General features: G+C 38.7%; 2 protein-coding genes across 11 annotated transcripts in view; one reads left to right on the forward strand and one right to left on the reverse strand.

Annotated features, from left to right (window-relative positions):
- Positions 1 to 20,972, forward strand: part of LOC120423330 (collagen alpha chain CG42342) — a 204,462-nt gene that overhangs the window by 81,561 nt on the left and 101,929 nt on the right. For 7 of the 10 annotated variants that reach the window (XM_052706543.1, XM_052706542.1, XM_052706545.1 and 4 more), the window contains 3 exons: positions 2,902 to 2,981; positions 17,309 to 17,344; positions 18,384 to 18,419. In XM_052706543.1, coding sequence (XP_052562503.1) covers positions 2,902 to 2,981; positions 17,309 to 17,344; positions 18,384 to 18,419 — 152 coding nt within the window. The remainder of the gene's footprint in view (positions 1 to 2,901; positions 2,982 to 17,308; positions 17,345 to 18,383; positions 18,420 to 20,972) is intronic. The other 3 variants (XM_052706550.1, XM_052706548.1, XM_052706547.1) reach the window with 1 other exon arrangement.
- On the reverse strand, positions 13,063 to 14,687 carry LOC120423332 (uncharacterized). The gene is made up of 6 exons (XM_052706552.1): positions 14,562 to 14,687; positions 14,355 to 14,501; positions 14,263 to 14,292; positions 13,867 to 14,193; positions 13,479 to 13,811; positions 13,063 to 13,420 (listed from the first exon to the last, which is right to left on the reverse strand). The coding sequence occupies exons 1-6, from the start codon at positions 14,646 to 14,648 to the stop codon at positions 13,181 to 13,183; spliced, it is 1,164 nt and encodes a 387-aa protein (XP_052562512.1). The 5' UTR covers positions 14,649 to 14,687; the 3' UTR covers positions 13,063 to 13,180.

The following is a 20,972-nucleotide window of genomic DNA, read 5'->3' on the forward strand; positions in this document are numbered from 1 at the left end:
ACAGATTTATTTTAAAGAACATACAGATCGCCCATAAAATAATCTGGCATCGTTGGTCATTGGTTCTCTTTGTAAACAAATTGGTGCTTAGGCAAATTTGTAAGTGTTGATGAGAAAAACTCAGGAAAAAACAGGTAACAATGAAATTTACAAAAATCAGTATTTTCTAATCATTAATTTTTTTTTAAATGTGTTTCAGGGACAAAACCCGCAATTTTTGAGAAGTTTTTAAAAAAATGACCGCTGAACTATATTCGTTTGATTTTTTTATTTGGAAAAAAAAAGTACAAAATATACAAAAAAAACAATACCTTCAGTTTTGCTGTAAAATCAGTAATGTAATCAAAAAGTATTTTTTTTTTATAAAATGCATGATTTTCCAATTATAGCCATTATTAGCCTTAATTTTTCATCATTGATGGAAAAATAGGAAGTTTTTTGTAGCTGAAAAAAATCTCTATTACGATTAATTTTATAACATAAAATTCCTGGAAATAAGAGGTAATTTTTCATCAAATATGATAATTAAGAGTTTTTTTTTTTTATTATGTGGAGTTTTGGGACCAAAGATCGAAACAAAAACTTTCCACAGTTTTTACACTATCATAACTTTTTATATTTATTTATAAAAAAGCTATTGCATTTTATGATATTTTTTGCTTCAATATTTCAAAAAATAAAGCATGAAATATAAAATAATTAATTTGATTAAACTGAGTGGCTTCAGCAATATTTTCAACATAAAAATAAGAAGCATGATTATTTATGTTTATTTTCGATTTGCATTTCGTTTAATGTCGGTGCTATTTTTTATGTTTTGTTGACACATTTCGAATCAGTATAGGGGAAATTCTCGTATGTTTGGCATGGTAAGCACTCGCTTCTGACTCCATCAAATTTGCTGATTTTCACTATGTAAACAACTAATTTTGTAAAACTGTTAGTTGAAACTTATTTTCTCACTTCTTATTGAGCTATTTATCACTCGGTTTCAGTTGAAAAAGCTTTTTATGAGCTGTAATTGAACGTCAAAGTGCTGATATGGCAACATTAGAGGCACGCTGGAATTAGATGCTGTTCCTCCAATATGTTACTTTTCAAGATTTTCAACAACATTTTTTTTGTCAGTTTATAGATAAGCTCATTTTGTATTAGTTCATATGTTATTCAATATTGTTTGCCTGAATTTTTATTTTATTTTAAATTATATTGAATTATTTAAAAGATTTGTTGTTAAATGATCACATAAATTTTAGTGTTTCCGGCAGCAATGCTACTATCAAACATTTGCATAATATCAATGAATTTATAAACAAAAATCATAAACTTTTACATCTGTGGTCACAAAATTCAAAGCCTTTATTTGATTAAAATAGTCAATAATTATTTACTTGCCCTCTGATTTTAAAAGGGGTAGAGGGCAGAAACTAGAAATAAAATTTGAAACGGCTTTATTAAGTTTAGAAATTTTTCGATATGTTATAAAATATTTTTTTTTTTGGATAAAGTGCTTTATTTTTTCGTTTTTTTTTTTTTGGATTTTGAAATTCATACTTTTTGCGATCGGATGCAATTGCGAATTTTTTTTTCGACCTTTTCAATATTTCAATATTAGGCCAGATTAAAAATTTAAAAATACGTTTCTTGAAATATCCAAAATTTTCACTAATGTATCGTTTTTTGATTAAAAAGTCAAAACTACATTAAAACCTGAAGTTTTTTTTTTCAAAAAATTACAGATCAGCAGCAATTGTTTTGTCCTTATTTCTCTACAGCTCAAAAATGGTTTTTTTAAAGCATTTTAATTATCCTGGTAATTTTTCGCTATGTTATCTTTAAACTTTAAACTCTGCTCTTGAGATTTAAATTATTGTCAGCGCTTTTAAGGCACCTCCAAGGATCAAAACAAGCTTTCTTTTTCCAATTTAGTTTGGAAGTGCATCCTGTAATTTACATTTCGGCTTTAACAAAGCGAGGAAATAAATTAACATCAACTTGACGACAAGATCAAAGCAACCTAATCCAACGGTATTTATGAACTCATAATCTACAGCTTAGTAGACCAACCACCAAAACCACGCATCCCATCGTAGTAAGCTTAGCACTAACCAGCCAACTAAGTTTCCGGCACGCAGTTCTCTCTCAGAGGTTTTGTTTAGTTCCAGTTTCAGTGGAAGTTGCTTTCACTCTTAATAAAGCACGCTTCCTGCCGCCGGGACGCGAACGGGAACAGTTGCCAGTTGCTCCCGGACTGACTCCGATATCGTCGTTTCATCACTCTTGTTGGACCTATGACGGTTGTAAACCCAATGAACCACGACACTAGCCGACGACGACGACGGCGCTGATGATGGTGATGATGATTTAATCAAATTTACTAGATTCTAGCGGGGGGGAACGAAACTGTCATTCTTCCCCGGGAAGAGAAGTAGGCTGGGAGATGGTGAGGGGACACAAATTTGACACCATCCATCCAAGCTGGCGTCGCTAGTTGACGGTCGGGAAGAGTGTCGTCATGGCTGACTACGATCCGCTTCTCGTCAAGAGAGTTGTTTACATTTTTGCCCTTCCGAAACTGCTGAAGAAGCTCGTTCCGGCCGTGGTGGTGGTCGTTCATCTTCTCAGTCAAGACGTGGTGGAGGAGGATGACGCTAATTCCGGAAAATTTATGAAGAAATATTGGCCGATCGTGGTCGGTTCTAATTTGTTTGTCTAATCCGGTTCCTAGCCAAACTGACGTTTGATGGCAGCTGCTGCCGGTTGATTAACGCGCACGTTACAGCAAATTTCGACCGGAATTGGCTCGTTTGTCAAACCGGGTATTAGTTCGAGCGCGTGATTAACGGTGAGAATTTTGATTGAATTAACTGACTTGAGTTTTGTTTGTTTGTTGTTTTTCAGGTCCACCAGGCCCTCCAGGACCGCCGGGCAAACGAGGGAAGCGGGGCAAAAAGGGTGACCCGGGTGAACCAGGGGCGGAGGTAAGTCGATTAGGGATAAGTAGGCTTATTTAGTTAATAGTCACAGTTCAATACATAGATTTTGCGAGACAACAATTTTGAGTTATTGGCTGTCTGTAACCAACTCAGCAAACTGGCTTGGATGTTATGCGTTGCTAAGCAGTTGTTTGTTTACCTTTGATATAGGAACGTCAGCTTACCGTAAGATCAGATTACCGAAGATCAGATTCCTTTCCGTGGATTGAAATTCCTAAACTTAGTACTGATGTAAGTTAAATTATTGAGCAATTCTCTACGAAATCGGTCTATTTTTTAGAATTTTAATTTTTGTATTTTTTTATCCGACTGAAACTTTTTTGGTGCCTTCGGTATGCCCAAAGAAGCCATTTTGCATCATTAGTTTGTCCATATAACTTTCCATACAAATTTGGCAGCTGTCCATACAAAAATGATACGTGAAAATTCAAAAATCTGTATCTTTTGAAGGAAATTTTTCCATCGATTTGGTGTCTTCGGCAAAGTTGTAGGTATGGATACGGACTACACTGGAAAAAATTGATACACGGTAAAAAAAAATTTGGTGATTTTTTATTTTACTTTTTGTCACTAAAACTTGATTTGCAAAAAATACTATTTTTTTATATGTTTTAGAGGACATCAAATGCCAGAAATTTCCAGGTTGTGCAAAAAATCTTTGACCGAGTTATGAATTTTTGAATCAATACTGATTTTTTAAAAAAATCGAAATATTCGTCGCAAAAAATTTTCAACTTCATTTTTCGATGTAAAATCAAATTTGCAATCAAAAAGTACTCTAGTGAAATTTTGATAAAGTGCCCCGTTTTCAAGTTAAATCCATTTTTAGGTGACTTTTTTAAAAATAGTCGCAGTTTTTCATTTTTTTAAATTAGTGCACATGTTTGTCCACTTTTAAAATATTTTTTTTGAAAGGCTGAGAAAATTTTCTTTATTTTGCTTTTTTGAACTTTGTTGATACAACCCTTAGTTGCTGAGATATTGCCATGCAAGTGTTTGAAAACATGAAAATTTATGTTTTCTAAGTCTCACCCAAACAACCCACCAGTTTCTAATGTCGATATCTCAGCAACTAATGGTCCGATTTTCAGTGTTAAAATATAAAACATTTGTGAAATTTTCCGATCTTTTCGAAAAAAATATTTTCAAAATTTTAAAAACAAGACTAACATTTTAAAAGGGCGTAATATTGAATGTTTGTTCAAGTTCAAAGTTCAAAAAAGCAAAATATAGAGAATTTTCTCAGTTTAAAAAAAAAATATTTGAAAAGTGGGCAAAAATGTGCACTAATTTATAAAAATTTATTTAACTTGAAAATGGTGCACTTTATCAAAATTTCACTGAAGTACTTTTTGATTGCAAATTTAATTTTACATCGAAAAATGAAGTTGAAAAAATTTTGCGACCAATATTTCAATTTTTTGAAAAAATCAGTATTGATTTCAAAATACATAACTCGGTCAAAGATTTTTTGCACATCCTGTAAATTTCTGAAAAGTTGGCATTTGATGTCCTCTAAAACATACATAAAAATAAAATAGTGTTTTTTTTTGCAAATCAAGTTTTTGGTGACAAAAAGTTAAATAAAAAATCACCAAATTTATTTTTCCGTGTATCATTTATTTTCAGTGTACTCCGTATCCATACCTACAACTTTGCCGAAGACACCAAATCGATCAAAAAATTCCTTCAAAAGATACAGATTTTTGAATTTTCATACATCATTTTTGTATGGACAGCTGCCAAATTTGTATGGAAAATTATATGGACAAACTAATGATGCAAAATGGCTTCTTTGGGCATACCGAAAAAAGTTTCAGCCAGATAAAAAAATAAAAAAAAATCGAATTATTGAAATCTGAGAGAACTGCTTTATTGTAAATAGGGTTTTAATAATTTTTAATTTTTCATTATGGAAAAATGATTTTGAGGACAATAATACAAAAATTAAAGGCTAGTTTAAAAACTTTTTATTTTTGGGTCAAACTGGCCCATCAGGTTTAAAAGAGTTAAATGGAGTTTTTCTAAATCATATTCATTTAAAAAATAAAGTTGTTTCTTCAGATATTTTTAAACTGGCCAATTATCATACAATATTAAACAAAGCTATTAAAACTCATAAAATCCCACCAGATTCCCACAACTCAAACACGGCAAATGTGTCCACACACAAAAATCTTGAACGAGTTCCAAAACGAGTCCTCCGATTCAACAGCTTTCCAAACCAAACAAAAGACCGTCTAGCCTCGTTCAATTTGCTCTCCACTCGGACACACCCTCGGCCGTGTTCCGGTTTTGGTCACGGTGCGGCCTCCGGTCCAGCAATCCCCCACCGGACGATTTTCAGCCAAAAAGCAAACACTCAATTGTCTTGGCCAAATGCCAAGCGGGGGGCGACCAACACACACATGATAAGGGGAATTAATGAGAATTTATTTGGCCATTCAAACACTCCTCCTCCCCCTTCTCAACCTCCCTCAGAGTTCCGGAACATGGCGCCGAACGCCAGAAGCGCACACCCAGGATTAAGAATTATTACGAATAAAAGATGCAGAGATTGCAATTCATTTATTCATTCGAGTTCGAGTCCGAGTAGGCGGCGGTGGGCCACGTGGCGCAGCGATGACAACCTCGCACGGACCAAGCGCATCCGAGCAGGCCGGCCGGTGGGTTTTCCGGGTTGGAAGTGAAATTCAATTATTTGTTCCATTACCATTCCACTTATCGGACTGCACGGCGTGCATGTGCATTGTCCAGGGCGCCCAGAACCGTTCCACGGCCGTTATTGTCCCATGGTCGAGACATTCATAATCGGCCGGAAAACACAGTGCAGTAGGCTGAGGGGCCATGGTTTGTGTGACGCACGACGTTTCCACCCGAGCGTGGGGACTGCTTTTCCAGAGATTGGATGACGCTACGTCCTAAACGGCAGAGTTGTATCATCTTGCCATAGCGAAACTTTTTGTGGGAGAAGCTCCCTTATCCTCTTAAAAAGGTGAAGTGTACCGACACCTCCCATCTTCAAAATCGACGTCTCGTGGCGAAGCGTAGCATTCTCTCTCAAAAATGACAAATGCGCCATAATAGCACCATCGCAGCAACGACTGGACGCGACGATATCACAGGCAAAGGGTTGTCATAGTAATACCTCTTCCACAATGCACAACAACCCCGGTGTCTCATATCCTTTCATTACAGCCTAGTTGCTATTAGCTGGTGCATGCACGCTGAGTGCTCGCATCGTTTCATTGTGAACAAAATGAACTGTAATTGAGCCCTTTTGAAATGTGATGTGCGTCCCGTCCGTCCCCTGTGTGGCGACGTGTTTTTGTTTGCAAACACTTGTTTCGATGGGAGTTTTCCCTTTAAGGGACGAGTTGGCTGATTTCCAGTTGAATCGAGTTGCATTACAATGGATTTACGAGACGGATTATGATACGGACATGGGTGTAGTTGTAGATAGTTTATCGATGTATAAAGATGTGATTGCACATTAGAAAGGTTGCCTAGCAGTGTTGCCGTGTTGGTCTAGGCTTGCTTTTTTTACGATTTGAGTTTTTCATTTAAAATCGATCGCAACTACATAACTTTGAGCCAAACTAATGAAACCAAACTTTTTGTTTTTGAAATCTCTGGATGCGCAGTTGAACTTCAAACGAACGTTCCATTAGGGTGTAATATCAAAATCGATTTTCCAGCACAGCAATTTTTCAGTTCCTTTTGGGGTCCTAAACAACTCCCCAAAGTTTGGGAACGATTGGTTTAGTCCCCACTTTGCGCAAAGCGATTCAATTTTCCATATAAATTTGTATGGGAAAAACTAACTTAATCCACCTTTGTGGTTGGCGCCTTCCTCACTTTTTACCAACATTTGGTGATATGATGGGTTTGGACACGAATTCCATCTTTTTCACAATAAAAAAATACACTAATGTCACTTAAGCGGTCATAACTTGAGACTGAGCGTTGCCAGATCTTCAATGTCTTGTACTCATGAGAAAGACTCATTACCTAACCAACGATGGCTCGTATGATGGATCCGGACATAACTTAGGCATTAAAACAAAAATATCACTTAAGTAGTCATCTCGAGACAGGGTTGCCAGATCTTCAATGTTTAGGACTAATTGAAAAGGACTTTTGATTACCTAATCAACGATGGGTCGGATGATAGATCCGGACATAGTTTACATCAGGGGTGCTCAAAGTTTTTGGAGGCCGGGCCAAATTTGAAGCTCAAATGAGCTTGCGGGCCAAATTTGCAAAAAAAGGTCGTTAAAAAATAAATTACGTTATTTTAATGTAAAAGATTACATTTCTGTTATTTAAAAAAACTATTTTCAAAATAATAGAAACCACAAAATAACGAGTTTCTATCGGTATTGTTGATTTTGTTGTTTCTGGTATTTGAAAAAAAAGTTCTTAGCTGAATGTACTTGTGTTTTCAAAAAAAAATTAAGTTTTGTTTTTATATTTCGAAAATGGTGGTGACATTACATGTTGAACAATTCTTCTATAAGTTAAGTGTGGCTAATGAAAAATCGTTGAGATCCAGAATTTCAACATTTCAATGAAAAAAAACTTTTAGAAAATGTTTTAAGCTTCCGTATAGTTAACCTGCAATCATTATTTTCAAAAAAAAAAAGCGAAACAACATTTATTTATTTCATCGAAAATTCACTAAAATTCAAATTATTTTTAATAAACCCAAACATGCTCAAATGATTTTAAATGCAAAGGAATGCATATTTAATTAATTTCAGCTGAATGCACTTAAATTTCATTTTTTAAGTTTTTTGAAAATATATTTTTGCTCCTGGTTTTTCGAGTAAATTTTGGGTGGGTTGATCGACGAAAGCTTTGTAAAATATTTGCTGCAAACTTGATCCTCCGATTTCCACATTTTGTCTACCTGAATCAGTTGATAGTCAATCAGATTCGTTATCCAACTGTATTGAGTTCGAATCCCTACACTGAAATAAAAATAAAGTACCAAATTCCAAAATTCCAGGAATTTTGCCTCTTTTCCTTATTAAGTAATCCAAAAACCCGATTATTAAATAAGGAAAAGTGGCAAAATTCCTAGAATTTAGGAATTTGGTACTTTTTTTTATTTCAATGTAAGGAAGTGCAATGTAAGTTTGAGGGTCAGTTCATAGGGTCAATATGACTTGCAAATTAATAAAGAAAACTTTTATTTTTGCAACTATTACAGAATTCTACCTAAGTCAAACTTGAACGTTTTTTTTTATATTTCTAAAAATGTTTGATGAAAGTTTTGACGATATTTACTAGTTTCACTTACATTGAAACGTGTGAAATTGTTTTAATTATTAAATATATTGAACAAATTATTTGTATCCTAAAGTGGGGATCAAAATATTGATAAATCATAAGTATAAAATCACTTTACAAGTGGTCAACGGGCCATTTTACATAATCATTCAAAATGGGTCCGCGGGCCACAAAATATCACCTCGCGGGCCATACTTTGGGCACCCCTGGTTTACATGCATTTAAGTGAGATCCGGCATCAAAAAAGTACATAAACATCACTTAAGTGGTCATATCTCGAGACAGGGTTGCCAGATCTTCAACGTTTTGGACTCATTGGAAATGTATTTCAATAACCTAACCAACGATGGGTCGGATGATAGATCCGGACATAGTTTTCATATAGATAAGTGAGATCCGGCATCAAAATTCCAGCACCCGATTCGCAACTCTGACACTTTTTTATACGTAACTTTTGAACTACTTATTGGATCTTCAAACAATTCAATAGTGCAGTATGGGGCACCAAACCGGATCGAATGCAACTTGTTTGACTCAAATCGGATCAGCCAGTGCCGAGAAAACTTGGAAAGAATTTTGAGCACCAAGGGGAATACGCACACACACACACAGACATTCAGTTTTCGATTCTGAGTTGATAGGTATACATGAATATAGGTCTACGAGCTGTTTTTAAAAGGTCATTTTTCGAGCAGCAAAAAATATCTGTGTAAAATCGCATGCAAAAGCATGCACAACACCTTTGTGAGCAAAAGCATGTAATATTGTATGAGAAATGTGTACACAAAAAGCATGTACGGATGAAAAAAAAGATTATGCACACCCCCAAAAATAACATCAATCTGATGAGACTCATATCCAGCTTGCCAAGTCCGCGCTCCAACCATCTCGGCTATCTCGCCGCTGTGAATTTGTCTGGGTCAACACCGATGTACACAGCAAAAAATCCGATGATAAAATCGCATGCAAAAGCATGCACATCACCTTCGTCAAAAAAGGCACTTAATAATACACACTGCATGTACAATTTTTGCAAAAACAAAAAAAAATGGCAACCGACAGGATTCAAATCCAGCACCAACAGTAAGGACCAGCGATGGAATGATCAGCATCAAAAGAAAATCATTGGACGTTCATCAAGAGAAAAAATCCGAAGGGAGCTTGGCTCTCCTCTCTCGCGCACGAAAGATCGGTAAAAGGAATCTAAAAAAATCATCATCTTGATTATTCGGCGGAACATCTTTTTCACTACTACACTTGCAAGTGTTACTTCACACGTCGAAATTTGACCTGTCACATTTTGTAGATGGGCAATGTGTGTAAACAAAGTGAAATAAATATTTTTAAGTGGTGCTAACAAGGAAATTCACAAAAAATCATCAGCAGATTGATTTTCTTGGAGATTTTCTTTTTCGTGATTTGCCTCCTCTCTCTTTCGCGGGTGAAGAAAGTTCGCAAGCGAAATTGATTTTTTTGCGATTATTCCATCCCTGGAAAGGACTGACGCCTTAGCCCGCTTGGCCATCAGATCGATGAAAAATGGAAAGGATAAACGCATATGGGTCATTCCATCTGAAGCGGAACAGCATTTGAAAATTACCCTCTCCGATCCTGCTCAAATTTGGCAGGGCTGTTGATACTATCAAAACATGCAAGAATCCCGAATTTCATCCAAATCGGACCACCCCCTCCATTTTTGTACCTCCCCAAAAAATCGACTTTTTGGCGATTTTTGACCAAACCTCCTAGTTTCAAACGACGATAACTCAGGAACCACAAATCTTAGAGGGTCGGTCTTAGACTCAATTTTGAAGGAAATTGGACGTAGAATCCATTTCCGTGATCAAAATGATGATTAATTTATTATTTCTACCTGTATTGCGCAATTCAAAACTATAAACGGTTGTATCTCAAAACACCCCAACTTATTTTTTTTTATTTGACCTCACCATTGTGTTTCCCGGCCAATTTTACATAAGAATCACTTATCGACAGAAATGAATATGTTTCGTTCCAGAGATATCGAATTTTAAAGTTTTGTGTTTTCGAGATTACCTACATCAGCTTCATTCGCCGCATCTGCTAGAAGCACACAGGCGGGCTGATCAATAACTGCTACCTGGTCATTTATTAAAATAATATTTCATCATAAATAATCTTTATCAAATTGGGCCAAAATTGACTGTGTAACACTGTAGGAAACTGGAGTTGAATCACGAATGTTTATCTGCTCAAAAAAAAAAAAATGAATGAAGTGAATTTCTGTGCTAACCCACAGGACAGAGCAATGACGACACACAGTAAAGGGCAGAAACGCGGTTACAGCCGGAGTCTGCTTGTCCTTCTTCCATGCTGGCGGCTTCAGCTTGGACGCCTGCTGCCTCGACTGGATGAACTGCGCACGTTTGGGACAGCTGCGGTCCAGACCCTCGTGGGATCCAACTCCTTCAAACTGGTGTGCCCCTTGGGGAAGAGCACGATGAAAGGCGTCTCATCAATGGCGGGAAGCTGCTGCTTCCGCCTGATGGCGTGTACTGCCAAGACGTCCAGCTGATGTTCCGTCTTGAGCAGCTCCTTGACGTAATCCGGTTCCGCGTTCGGGAGACCTCGCATTACTACCCGGTGCGGTCTCGCACTGCGCTTTCCGTGCGTATAGAACTGCACCTTGTTCTTCTTCAGGTGAGCTTGCACCGTGTCGAAGTCGTCGCTCGAGAAGCACGTAATTTTGGTGCCGTACCGCGTCAGTTTGTGTTCCGGCTGGACATCACATGTCGACATCACCTTCGCAAGGCGGGTGAAACTCGTTTCTTTCACCACCAGCGGCGGCTGCTTCTTCTCCCCTGCCGACTTGCCGGGTGCTGGTACCTCGGGGGTGGTTTTTTCTGCTGCTGGGTTCGCATTGTTGTTGTTGTTGCTCTTCTCCGCTAGCGGGCTGAACTTGTTGTTGCTGAGCAGCTTCTCCACTTCCTGGCCATTGCCGTCGTTGATCTCCTCCTAAGCCTTCCTGCGCCGAACCTTGATCACGGGACGAAATTCGCCCCCGTCCTCTCCTCCTCCTTCGGAGTCTTCCACTTCCATGCCCGTCGCCGCCTGCGTTTTGGGTTGGAACCCGTCCGGTTTCTCCCACACACTTTTCTTCATGGCCGCGTTCCAGTAGAACGGCCTTCCATCCTCAGCCCTATGCTCCGTCCACTCACTCTCCGCCGTCGCGGCCGCCGCCATGGCCGTCGGCGAAAGTTAAAAAAAACACCGTCAAAAACGCGCTCAAAGGAAACACGTCTGCTCTGAGCAAGCTGTCAAACTGGAATGAAAGTGTCAATAATAAACTATAATAATAATAATAAAGCAGGTTTTGGGGTTTTTGCTGAATGGCACTATTTTGCTACCGCCCATGATGAAGGCCCTAGTCATGGCCTCGGAGGTACTCTAAAACGGTTAGCAACACGTAAAATAACCCAATAAATATTCCTTTCACAAAAATAGATTGATCAAGGTAGGGGAACAGCATCTAATTCCAGCGTTCCTCTAATGTTGCCATAAAAGCGCTTTGGCATTCAATTACAGCTGATTAGAAGCGTTTTCAACTGAAATTGAGTGATAAATAGCTCAATAAGAAGTGAACAAGCAAGTTTCTATCAAAAGTTTTGCAAAATTTGTTGTTTAAATAGTGAAAATGAGCAAATTGGACGAAACTAGGAGCGAGGACTTAACCTGCCAAACATACGAGAATTTCCCCTATTAGCCATTTGAATAAATATTTGCGTAAAATTATAAAAATTAAAATTAAATTAGTCATCTCCCAGAACACCAGGTAGCAGTTATTGATCAGCCCGCCTGTGTGCTTCTAGCAGATGCGGCGAATGAAGCTGATGTAGGTAATCTCGAAAACACAAAACTTTAAAATTCGATATCTCTGGAACGAAACATATTCATTTCTGTCGATAAGTGATTCTTATGTAAAATTGGCCGGGGAACACGATGGTGAGGTCAAATAAAAAAAAATAAGTTGGGGTGTTTTGAGATACGGCCGTTTATAGTTTTGAATTGCGCAATACAGGTAGAAATAATAAATTAATCATCATTTTGATCACGGAAATGGATTCTACGTCCAATTTCCTTCAAAATTGAGTCTAAGACCGACCCTCTAAGATTTGTGGTTCCTGAGCTATCGCCGTTTGAAAATAGGGGTTTCGCTCAAAAATCGCCAAAAAGTTGATTTTTTGGGAGGGTACAAAAATGGAGGGGATGGTCCGATTTGGATGAAATTCGGGATTCTTGCATGTTTTGATAGCCTCTATAGCTCTGCCAAATTTGAGCAGAATCGGAGATGGTAATTTTCAAGTTCTGTTCCGCTTCAGATGGAATGACCCATATAACAAATCTGCGTCAACTTACCATGCCAAACACCTCAAGTTTTGCTGTCACTTGCAAAAGAGGCCATAGCAGAGCTCCTAAAAACACTAGAAAACTTGATTTTAACCACATTGCGGTATCTTATATGGGAAGGTTTTCGATCTACACACTGCAGTCGCAGCTCATAGACTGATTGGAATTACCAGAATATTCTCTCAAAAAAAAAATCGAATTATTTTCGTCAAAGTTGAATTGAATAATGTATTTACGTCATTGAAAAAGTGAAACTGTGTGAATTGAATTGTGCGAGATTTTGTTGGTGCACCTGAATAAACCCATCTTTTACGCAAACCGTAGCGATATCGATGGAACCATGAGTATTTCAGAAATTTTCTAGTTTTATTTACTTATTGATTTTCAGAGCTTGGATTGACACTAGGGCTGCACTTTTTGTACTAGTTACTTTATTAAAATGTACGCTAAAATGTGCAAAACGGTTTTACTATAATTTTACTCAAAACAGAAGTCAGTCTGAATCAACCAAATCGCCGTTCGTTGTACCGCTTCAGGTACAGCTTGTGACAGTCAGCTCGGTCCAGGTTGGTGCGCACCTGCTGCGGATACACCCGGCGTCGTGACAACCCCGACATCATGATCGTCTCATTCGGCAGCATTCCGGTGACCTGCTCCGTCAGATTCGTCAAGTATGGTAGAACGCTGTTGAACTCGCCGACTGCCTGGGTAACGTTGGACGAAATTGTGACTGCCGTTGAGTTCTACCATTGATTAGTAAGAAATTAGTTGAAAATCTAGGGAAACTCGCAGAATTTGTACCGAATTGATCAGACTACTAGCTGCAATGGCTGTTTTGTTGAGAAGTTTGAAGAAACTGTCCAAATTTTCGGTGAAAATTGCCCCACAAGTGTACGTCTGGCTTGGATCCGGAAGGGCCAAGCTCGTGTTGCCCGGAATGTACGATTCAATGAGTTTAAGTTCACTCGAAAGCGAGCCGAGCGTGTACAAAATTTTTGAGGGATCTATGTAGGTTGGGTCCATTTTTTTGAGTGTTATGTTTAATATCTGGTTCAAAGCGTTATCCAAAGGACCAAACGTCCACTTTGCCGCTAAAATTCCCAGCGTGATTATGTTGTTGTTGTTGGTACGTTTCTAAAAGAATGAAATTATTACAAATGTCGGAGAAATATTTTCGAACAATTCTTACATAGGCAAGTGCCAAGTCGCGGTCTCTGGCAATAATTTCTTTCGACTGGTTTGCAAAAAAAGCTAACTGACCACTGAAAATTTCCGGAGAAATTGCGCTATCTTGAGAGAACGACTGAATATTCAAAGTAACATTGCCTGGATTTGGAATTCCGAAAGCAATCGGAAGACCATCAAGAATGCTCACAGCCGGTGCAGGGGTCGTCACACCGTACCTGGTGTTGTTGGTAATCGTCACGATTTGCTCCGCCATCGGGCTTAGCATACTTAGCCAAACTATCAGTCCGATTTTAAACGAAGCAGAAACATCATTCACATAATCCAGAGGCTGTCAAAATGATTCGTATCGTCGTTTTAATCAGTTATTAACAAAATAAGAAAGACCATCAAAACCTACCATGGTAAGGATACTAAATTCAAAGTAACCCTACAGAAAAGAAAAGAAAAAAGGGTTAAATGATTTTAGTACAGCAGCGCAATACAACCAACCCAACTATAAGTGGTAAGCCTGAGCCCAGAGAAATAAGATTTCGTCACGTTGTCCATCAGTGTTGCCAGCGTGGCCAAATTACTGCTCATTGTCGCAGGATTAGTGTAATCGATGTTTGAATCAGTCTGGGTGAGGGACACGTTCAGCTTTAATGAAAAAAGAAGAAATGTTTTTTTAAAAGGGTCCAAGCATCAAACTGTACTTACCATGTTGAAAACCTCCAGTTGAGCTACCGTCGTGTTTGGCAACAGAAAAGCACTCAAAAACGCTACAAAACATAACTTTATCCACATTTTGGTACCACTTTTTTTGAGACGTTCGTTTTCCCTCGATCAACACACCGCAGTTGCGACTTGAAAACTGATTGGCATTACCGCAACATTCGTTGTTAAATGCTTCGAATTGTTTTTCGCAAGGTCTTTTTCGAGATGCGTTCGATTTATTTTGTTTCGTGCAACTGAGTACACTGAGCACAAATTTATATTTACACATTTGGAACTTCTGAAATCCCAAGAACACATTAGCAAAAAAAATACACAGTCGAAAACATGGGGTCTTTTCGATCTGAGGACTAAACATTTTAAAGTTTAATGTGCCTTATTTGATTAAAAATATACAAAAATAAGTTTTTTTGCCCTCTGATTTTTGCGGACATTTTTAACCGGTGATTGATTTGAAATTTGGTAAAATGAAAGTTTTAAAGCTAAACTTGTGTTACACATTTCCTTGAACTCAACATACTGTGCAACATTTTGCAACCGTGTAGAAAAGCTGCAAAAGTTTCAAAAACAAGCACACTGTATTTGCAAATGAAAAATACACATATTGTAACAGCTGCGATGGATTTTCAAGCTGTACTGAGCATTTTTTTTTTTTTGCAGATTTCTAAAATTATGTTCAATTAAACGTGTAAAAACAGCTAAATAACATACTCATAAAAGCTACTCAATTTAAGCTGCAATCGAACCTACTCAGAAATGAGTTTATTAGTAGAATGAACTTCTCCACAAAACCCTGCTCGGTCAGTACAGGGAACTGATTCTGTCGCTGGACGTCGAGGGGTAAACAACAAACTGAGACAAGCAAGCCGAAATGACCGGGAGCCCTCGGGAAACTTTCTTTGTTATTCCGGTCATGTCTGTCACATAAGCACCTGCACCATTTATGTTGAAGAGTCACAAAAAACACGCCAAAGTGATTTAAAAAATATCGCGGGTAATTTCCAATCTATCAAAATGACCGGTCAATGGCTGCTCGACAGATTTCAATAGATAATAAAATGCTGAAACCAAAAAAATTAACCAATTTTGTAAACAAAAAAATGATACACCTCCGCTTGCACCCGCTGTGAGAATGAGTTTTCTTCCAGGGGAAAATTCCCCCGCAGTCGTCACCGGGAGAGGCATCGAAAGATAAAACTCCTGCAACTTGTTTAGCTTGTGCTGATGAAATTATAAAAGTTTGTTTAGGATTTTCTCTTCTGCTGGCGGTGGTGCCGATGAAGGTTTCGAAACTTGGCTCAGCACTTTTCAGCGAAAGATGACTGGCACTGATGATAGGTAAAGTTTGTTCACCGATTTGTGGACATAATAACGGTCATTTAGCAAAAAAAAAATGCTTCTGTAAATGACAGCTACACGCTTAAAAAACAACTTTTTTTAAATTTCCCATTAAAATGATTATATCTGATTGTCTGTGGAGGTTGATGTGCGCCATTTTCGCCAACTTGTTGAAATTTTCCCCTCCCCTGCAAAATGTTGTTATCCTGACATTTCTAAAGACACTGGAGCGAGCAAAGATAAATACTGCACGCTGGCTGGAAGTGAGGCAAACTTTGAGTTTAAGCAATACTATTTAACTTTACTTGTAGCGCCGCCGCCGCCTCCAGTTCTGACGAGGAATGGTGCAGGACTAGGGATGAGTTGAGGCAAAGTGTACAGTTTATTTGATAATGATAAACTTCTGCAGTTGAGTTGAGTTTAGCTAAACAAAGTGCGGAACAAGTTTGCACTTCTCGTTAGAGCTAATTGCTAAGTTATGGTAATTGGAAGACCAGTTCTAGCGCGAATCAATTTTTGCATCATGTTAGAATATTTAAAAGGTTAAATCATACGAATCTTCTTTGCGTTCTCACTTTAGAGTGCAAGCTGTCAAAAAAGGTAAACAACGCGCTAAACGCTTCCGAGCGTTTACCCAACAAAAGGCGATATTTACCCAGCAATGTTTCCAGGCGTCGTAAACGTCAAATCAACCGCACAATTGACCACTTTGAATTGTTATTTTTCCCAGCAGAACTAGCACCGATCTAATGGGCACTTGGGAGTCGCCAACGAACCCGTTCTTATCATTCAATTAAGCTGATTGTTATTGTTATGGACGACGACGCCATCATTGAATTGGATTTCAAGCGCTTGCTACGATTTGCTCGATTCTGCAGAAATCGGTTCAAATCGTGCACGGATTTCCGTGCGGTTTGTTTGTTATTGTTTACAAATTTATGGATATGGCCATTTTCACTTAATTCCGCAAAGTTATTTGTTGTGGGGATTTTTTTAAAGTGGAAGCGATAGTTTGTTCCTCTCCCTTCAAGTGTCCCTAATGGACCCTTAAGTGGGTGTTTGTTTTGGTCTATTTTATTGTTTTATGGAACCCCGGGGTCTTTTGTTCTAAGTTGAGTTTTTAATGTGCAGTTTCACGAGAAAAGGCAGATAATACTGGTCGGTGACGAACGACGACAGGCCAATTAAACTTAACGATTATCGGTCAAACTTAATGCATTTCGGCGTGATTATTACCCTCATTTGGGTTCCCCTTCTACTCTACGCAGTGCATTCTCGCTTTATCAATCAACTCTGTCTTTTTTATATTGTACCAATAAAATTTAAGTGGCTTCTCGTTTAGGGGCAATTTTTTAACTGTTTTATTTCTTTTCTCTCATCTCTCTCGCTTTCAGGGTCCCACTGGTCCACCTGGCAAGAACGGTCTTCCGGTAGGTACTGGCCACGCTCGGAGTTGGTCATAAATAATAATTATGACTTCCCAAGAAGCCCAAACGGCCGATGCTGCTGAGCAAATAATTTAAAGCATTCACGCCTCTGTTCAGCCCATTATTTTCGAAAACTACCCGTGCGCACTCTTATTTCAATATTATCATTTTTCTGAATCCATCGAAGATAAAAAAACGCCCATCGATTTCAATCATTAAAATATCGACGCCCACCGCATCCCAGCAGGCCTTGTTTTTTTGTTGGATGGCAACCCTGCCGAAATATGGCATCACACGCAGCTGTCATGCATCCATTGATTAAAACAAAATATGTCCGCCAATATAAACAAACAAAAAATGTCGACGAAACGCTGGTGCAATCACGACAGGTGGTGCTTCCCCTTTTCCCCCTTGCTAATGTGTTTCCAAAAATTGATATTTATACGCCATTTATTGCGATATTTTGGGACGACGGGATACCGCAAAAAAAAATGCTCGTGCGAAACCCCCACCGTTTCATTTTAATAATCTTTGTTTGATTTCGTGTTTGTCGTTTTTTGTCGTTTTCTGACTTGTTAATTTATCACTTCGAGCAGGGTTGCCAACTTTTAAGATTTTAACCAAATTTTACGTGTTGTCACTTTGACGGCTGCGATGACAGAAATCGCTGAGCGTTAGAAGCATCCCTAAACGTCAGATTGCTATAATTCTCACTTAGTTTCGCGCATTCCTCTTTCAGCGTGCATGCAAACGTCACGCTGCAACAGTGTAAAGCTCTGAACGAAAAACTCATTTTTCATTATCACTTTGTTTATCTTTTTCTCTCGTTTCGTTCTCTCTCTCTATTTTCTCTTATCTTTTATGCAACGACTGAAATCGCACGCTGCGACACACACAAAAAAACGCAATCAAACCAAAACAAATTGCATGTATCGATTTCGTGGGTAAAAAATACCCTCTTTTTGGCGCCTACACACCCTCACGAATGCAACACATTCATCATCGCGCGTCCGCATGCACAACCACCACTACCATCGTGAAGGGCTTGAAGGGAGCCAAGGGAGACCGAGGTTCGATGGTAAGATTTGCACATTTTTTTTCCCGGATTTATTGTTGCTCCCTCCCCGAAAATATCCATCATTATTTTATTAACCAATCCGACGATTATTCCGGGCTTTTTCGTTTTGCATTCCAATTAAGCTTGGGTTGTTTTATTTCTGTTTGTGTGAGAGAGTGTTATTTCATTGCGTTTGCTGGCAATTGTTCCCAACTGAAATCGTAGAAGTTTTAATTAACGGTGTTTTTTTTTTTCATTTCGAGAGTAAAGGATTCCGGTTTAATTCATGCGAATCGAAAATTTTAATCCGATTTAACTGTTAAACATATTTCCACCCGTTATCCGATTTGATCCTTTCCATTTTCGCGTGTTCGTGTTCGTTTCAGCAGGCCATGCTTTCGTTAGGTTGTCAAAAGTACACACTGTCGAAAATTACTCACAATATGAATGTTTCATACAAAATTCGTTTAAATCAAACTGACTCAAAAAATAGTTGCAGTACAAACTATTTTCAGCAAAATCCTTTGTTTACCTCCCTCACAAATCGCTGGTTTCCATCACGAGCCAAAACAAATCACGTGGCCTGCTTAGATTACAGCAAAATCCCAGCGTTCCGTGGCCAAAACCTAACTAAATGCACCACCCCAAAGCTGGGTGCACTATTTTCAAGTGCGCCCACCGAAAAGGCGTACCAATCGTTTATTTATTGTTATTGGGAATGATTTCCAAACAAACCACTGCCGCTGCCACTGCCACCGCCGTCGAATTTGAGCTGGCCACGTGTGCGGTGAGGGTTTTCCGGATTGATCCACGTGGGCGGTTGAATCATTGGGTGGTGTTTGGGATCCAGTCGCTTTCATTTGGGTGAAAGAACTGTCAAAATGAGTAACAATTGAAGAATTAAATATTTTTAAATGTTACATTTGAATCAACGTGTAAGATTGTTTACATTCAACTGCCAGCTACTCAGCTTACCTACTCAAAAATGAGTTCTAAAGCAAAAGTGAATTTTAAGTAACATCAACCCGTTTTCTTCTTAACGCATTTCCGCGTGTATGATTGTTTACATTGAAATGACAGCTGCACGCTGAATTGGAAAAGGGTCAAAAGGTAAAGTTAAGCAAGTTACGAAGATAAAGTTACACGTGTGTTACTTCTTTTACTGTTGTGAAATAATTGTCAAAATGAGTAACAATTTATCGAATTACAATTTTCAATTGCTAGATTTGAACCAGCGTGTAAGATAACCCGTTTACTTCACAACGCATTTCCGCGTGTACGCGTTTGTTTACATTGAAGTGACAGCTACACGCTAAATTGGAAAACGGTTATGAAGGTAAAATTAAGCAAGTTTTGAACGAAAAATGCGCAAATTTTACGAGAATTCAACCAAAATCAACGAGATTTCCCATCATTTCACACGCTCAATTGAAACTTACCAGAGTGACGGCCACTCAATCCGCGCAGCCTGACTCAACTGGGGCAATGTGGCCATTTGTTACGTTCGTGGCGCGGTGCATCAATAAATATTTTCGGCTTTTCTAAATAAATTCCGCGCGCTCGCGAGCAAGAACAAAGTTTACGATAACTGTTTGTTTGGGAGAACGATCATTTCATTCGCACACAAATTTGAGGTTAGAAAATCTGCGTTCCGTAATCCCTGCTGTCAGATCCAACGCACTCTCGTTTCGCAATCAAATCCGTAACAGTGTAACAACGAAACAAAGCAGAATCCAAACAAAAGGCACCCCGGTGCAAATTAGCATTCCGACCACGGCCCGCTCCAAATTGAAGCCACAAACACCAGTAGGCTTTGCGATTTTGCGTCGATTCCCGACAAAAGAGGGGATGTTTGCCGTTAGCAAAGCGTGCCCGACGTTGGCCCGATGTCGGACTACGGAGAACCGCACTCCGAAATGGCTTTTCCGGGTTTTAGTCGCACGCAGCAACTTTGTCCCGCTTGGTGGCGCTAATAAATAGAGTCGGGTATTTCGGTTTGTGGCAGGGGGTCGATTATTTTGGGCGACAGACTCCCGGAACGAGCAGTTGTTGATATTAACACTAATTTGCGCTGTCGTGCGGTGCGTCGTGCAATTATAGAAGCGTTAGCCATAGTTTAAACTTCCATTAGAGTCCGGCTGGTTGAATTTACCCACCAAATTATTTGAATGGGAAGCAGAAAAACTTTTTCTCTGGAAACAAAAAAAAACTGAAAAAAGTGCACAACGATGACAAATAGATACCGCACAGACGGAGTTTTGCATCTGCTGTTGGACGGACGTGCGGGTTCCGGAGCTGTCAAGCGCATGCCACTGTTGCCATCCCGAAGGACACACTCGCACAAGCACGCGGAAAGAGATTCAATTGCCGAAGGACTGTGGAGCTCGCTGCAACCATTTCGATGCACTGTTTGGAAAGTTGGGTGAAAAATGGGTCATTCTGAGTGAACCGAATTTAGTGTGGTTTTGACAGATTTCTTGACAACTTACCTACTTAGAATTGAGAAGTTTAGTGAAATTTAAGATATGAGTAAATTTTACTCAGTTCTGACATTTACCTCTCTTATTCATTTCT

Source organism: Culex pipiens, chromosome 1 (genome assembly GCF_016801865.2).
Source record: "Culex pipiens pallens isolate TS chromosome 1, TS_CPP_V2, whole genome shotgun sequence".
Lineage (NCBI taxonomy): Eukaryota > Metazoa > Arthropoda > Insecta > Diptera > Culicidae > Culex > Culex pipiens.

What these genes read in the sequence shown, in the direction of transcription:
- LOC120423332 (XM_052706552.1), bottom strand. Translation starts at nt 14,648, where the DNA reads ATGTGGATAAAGTTATGTTTTGTAGCGTTTTTGAGTGCTTTTCTGTTG. An exon ending in AACTGGAGGTTTTCAACATG is followed by an intron (nt 14,502 to 14,561) that starts GTAAGTACAGTT and finishes TTTTCATTAAAG; the next exon opens with CTGAACGTGTCCCTCACCCA. An exon ending in GCGACTTGGCACTTGCCTAT is followed by an intron (nt 13,812 to 13,866) that starts GTAAGAATTGTT and finishes TCATTCTTTTAG; the next exon opens with AAACGTACCAACAACAACAA.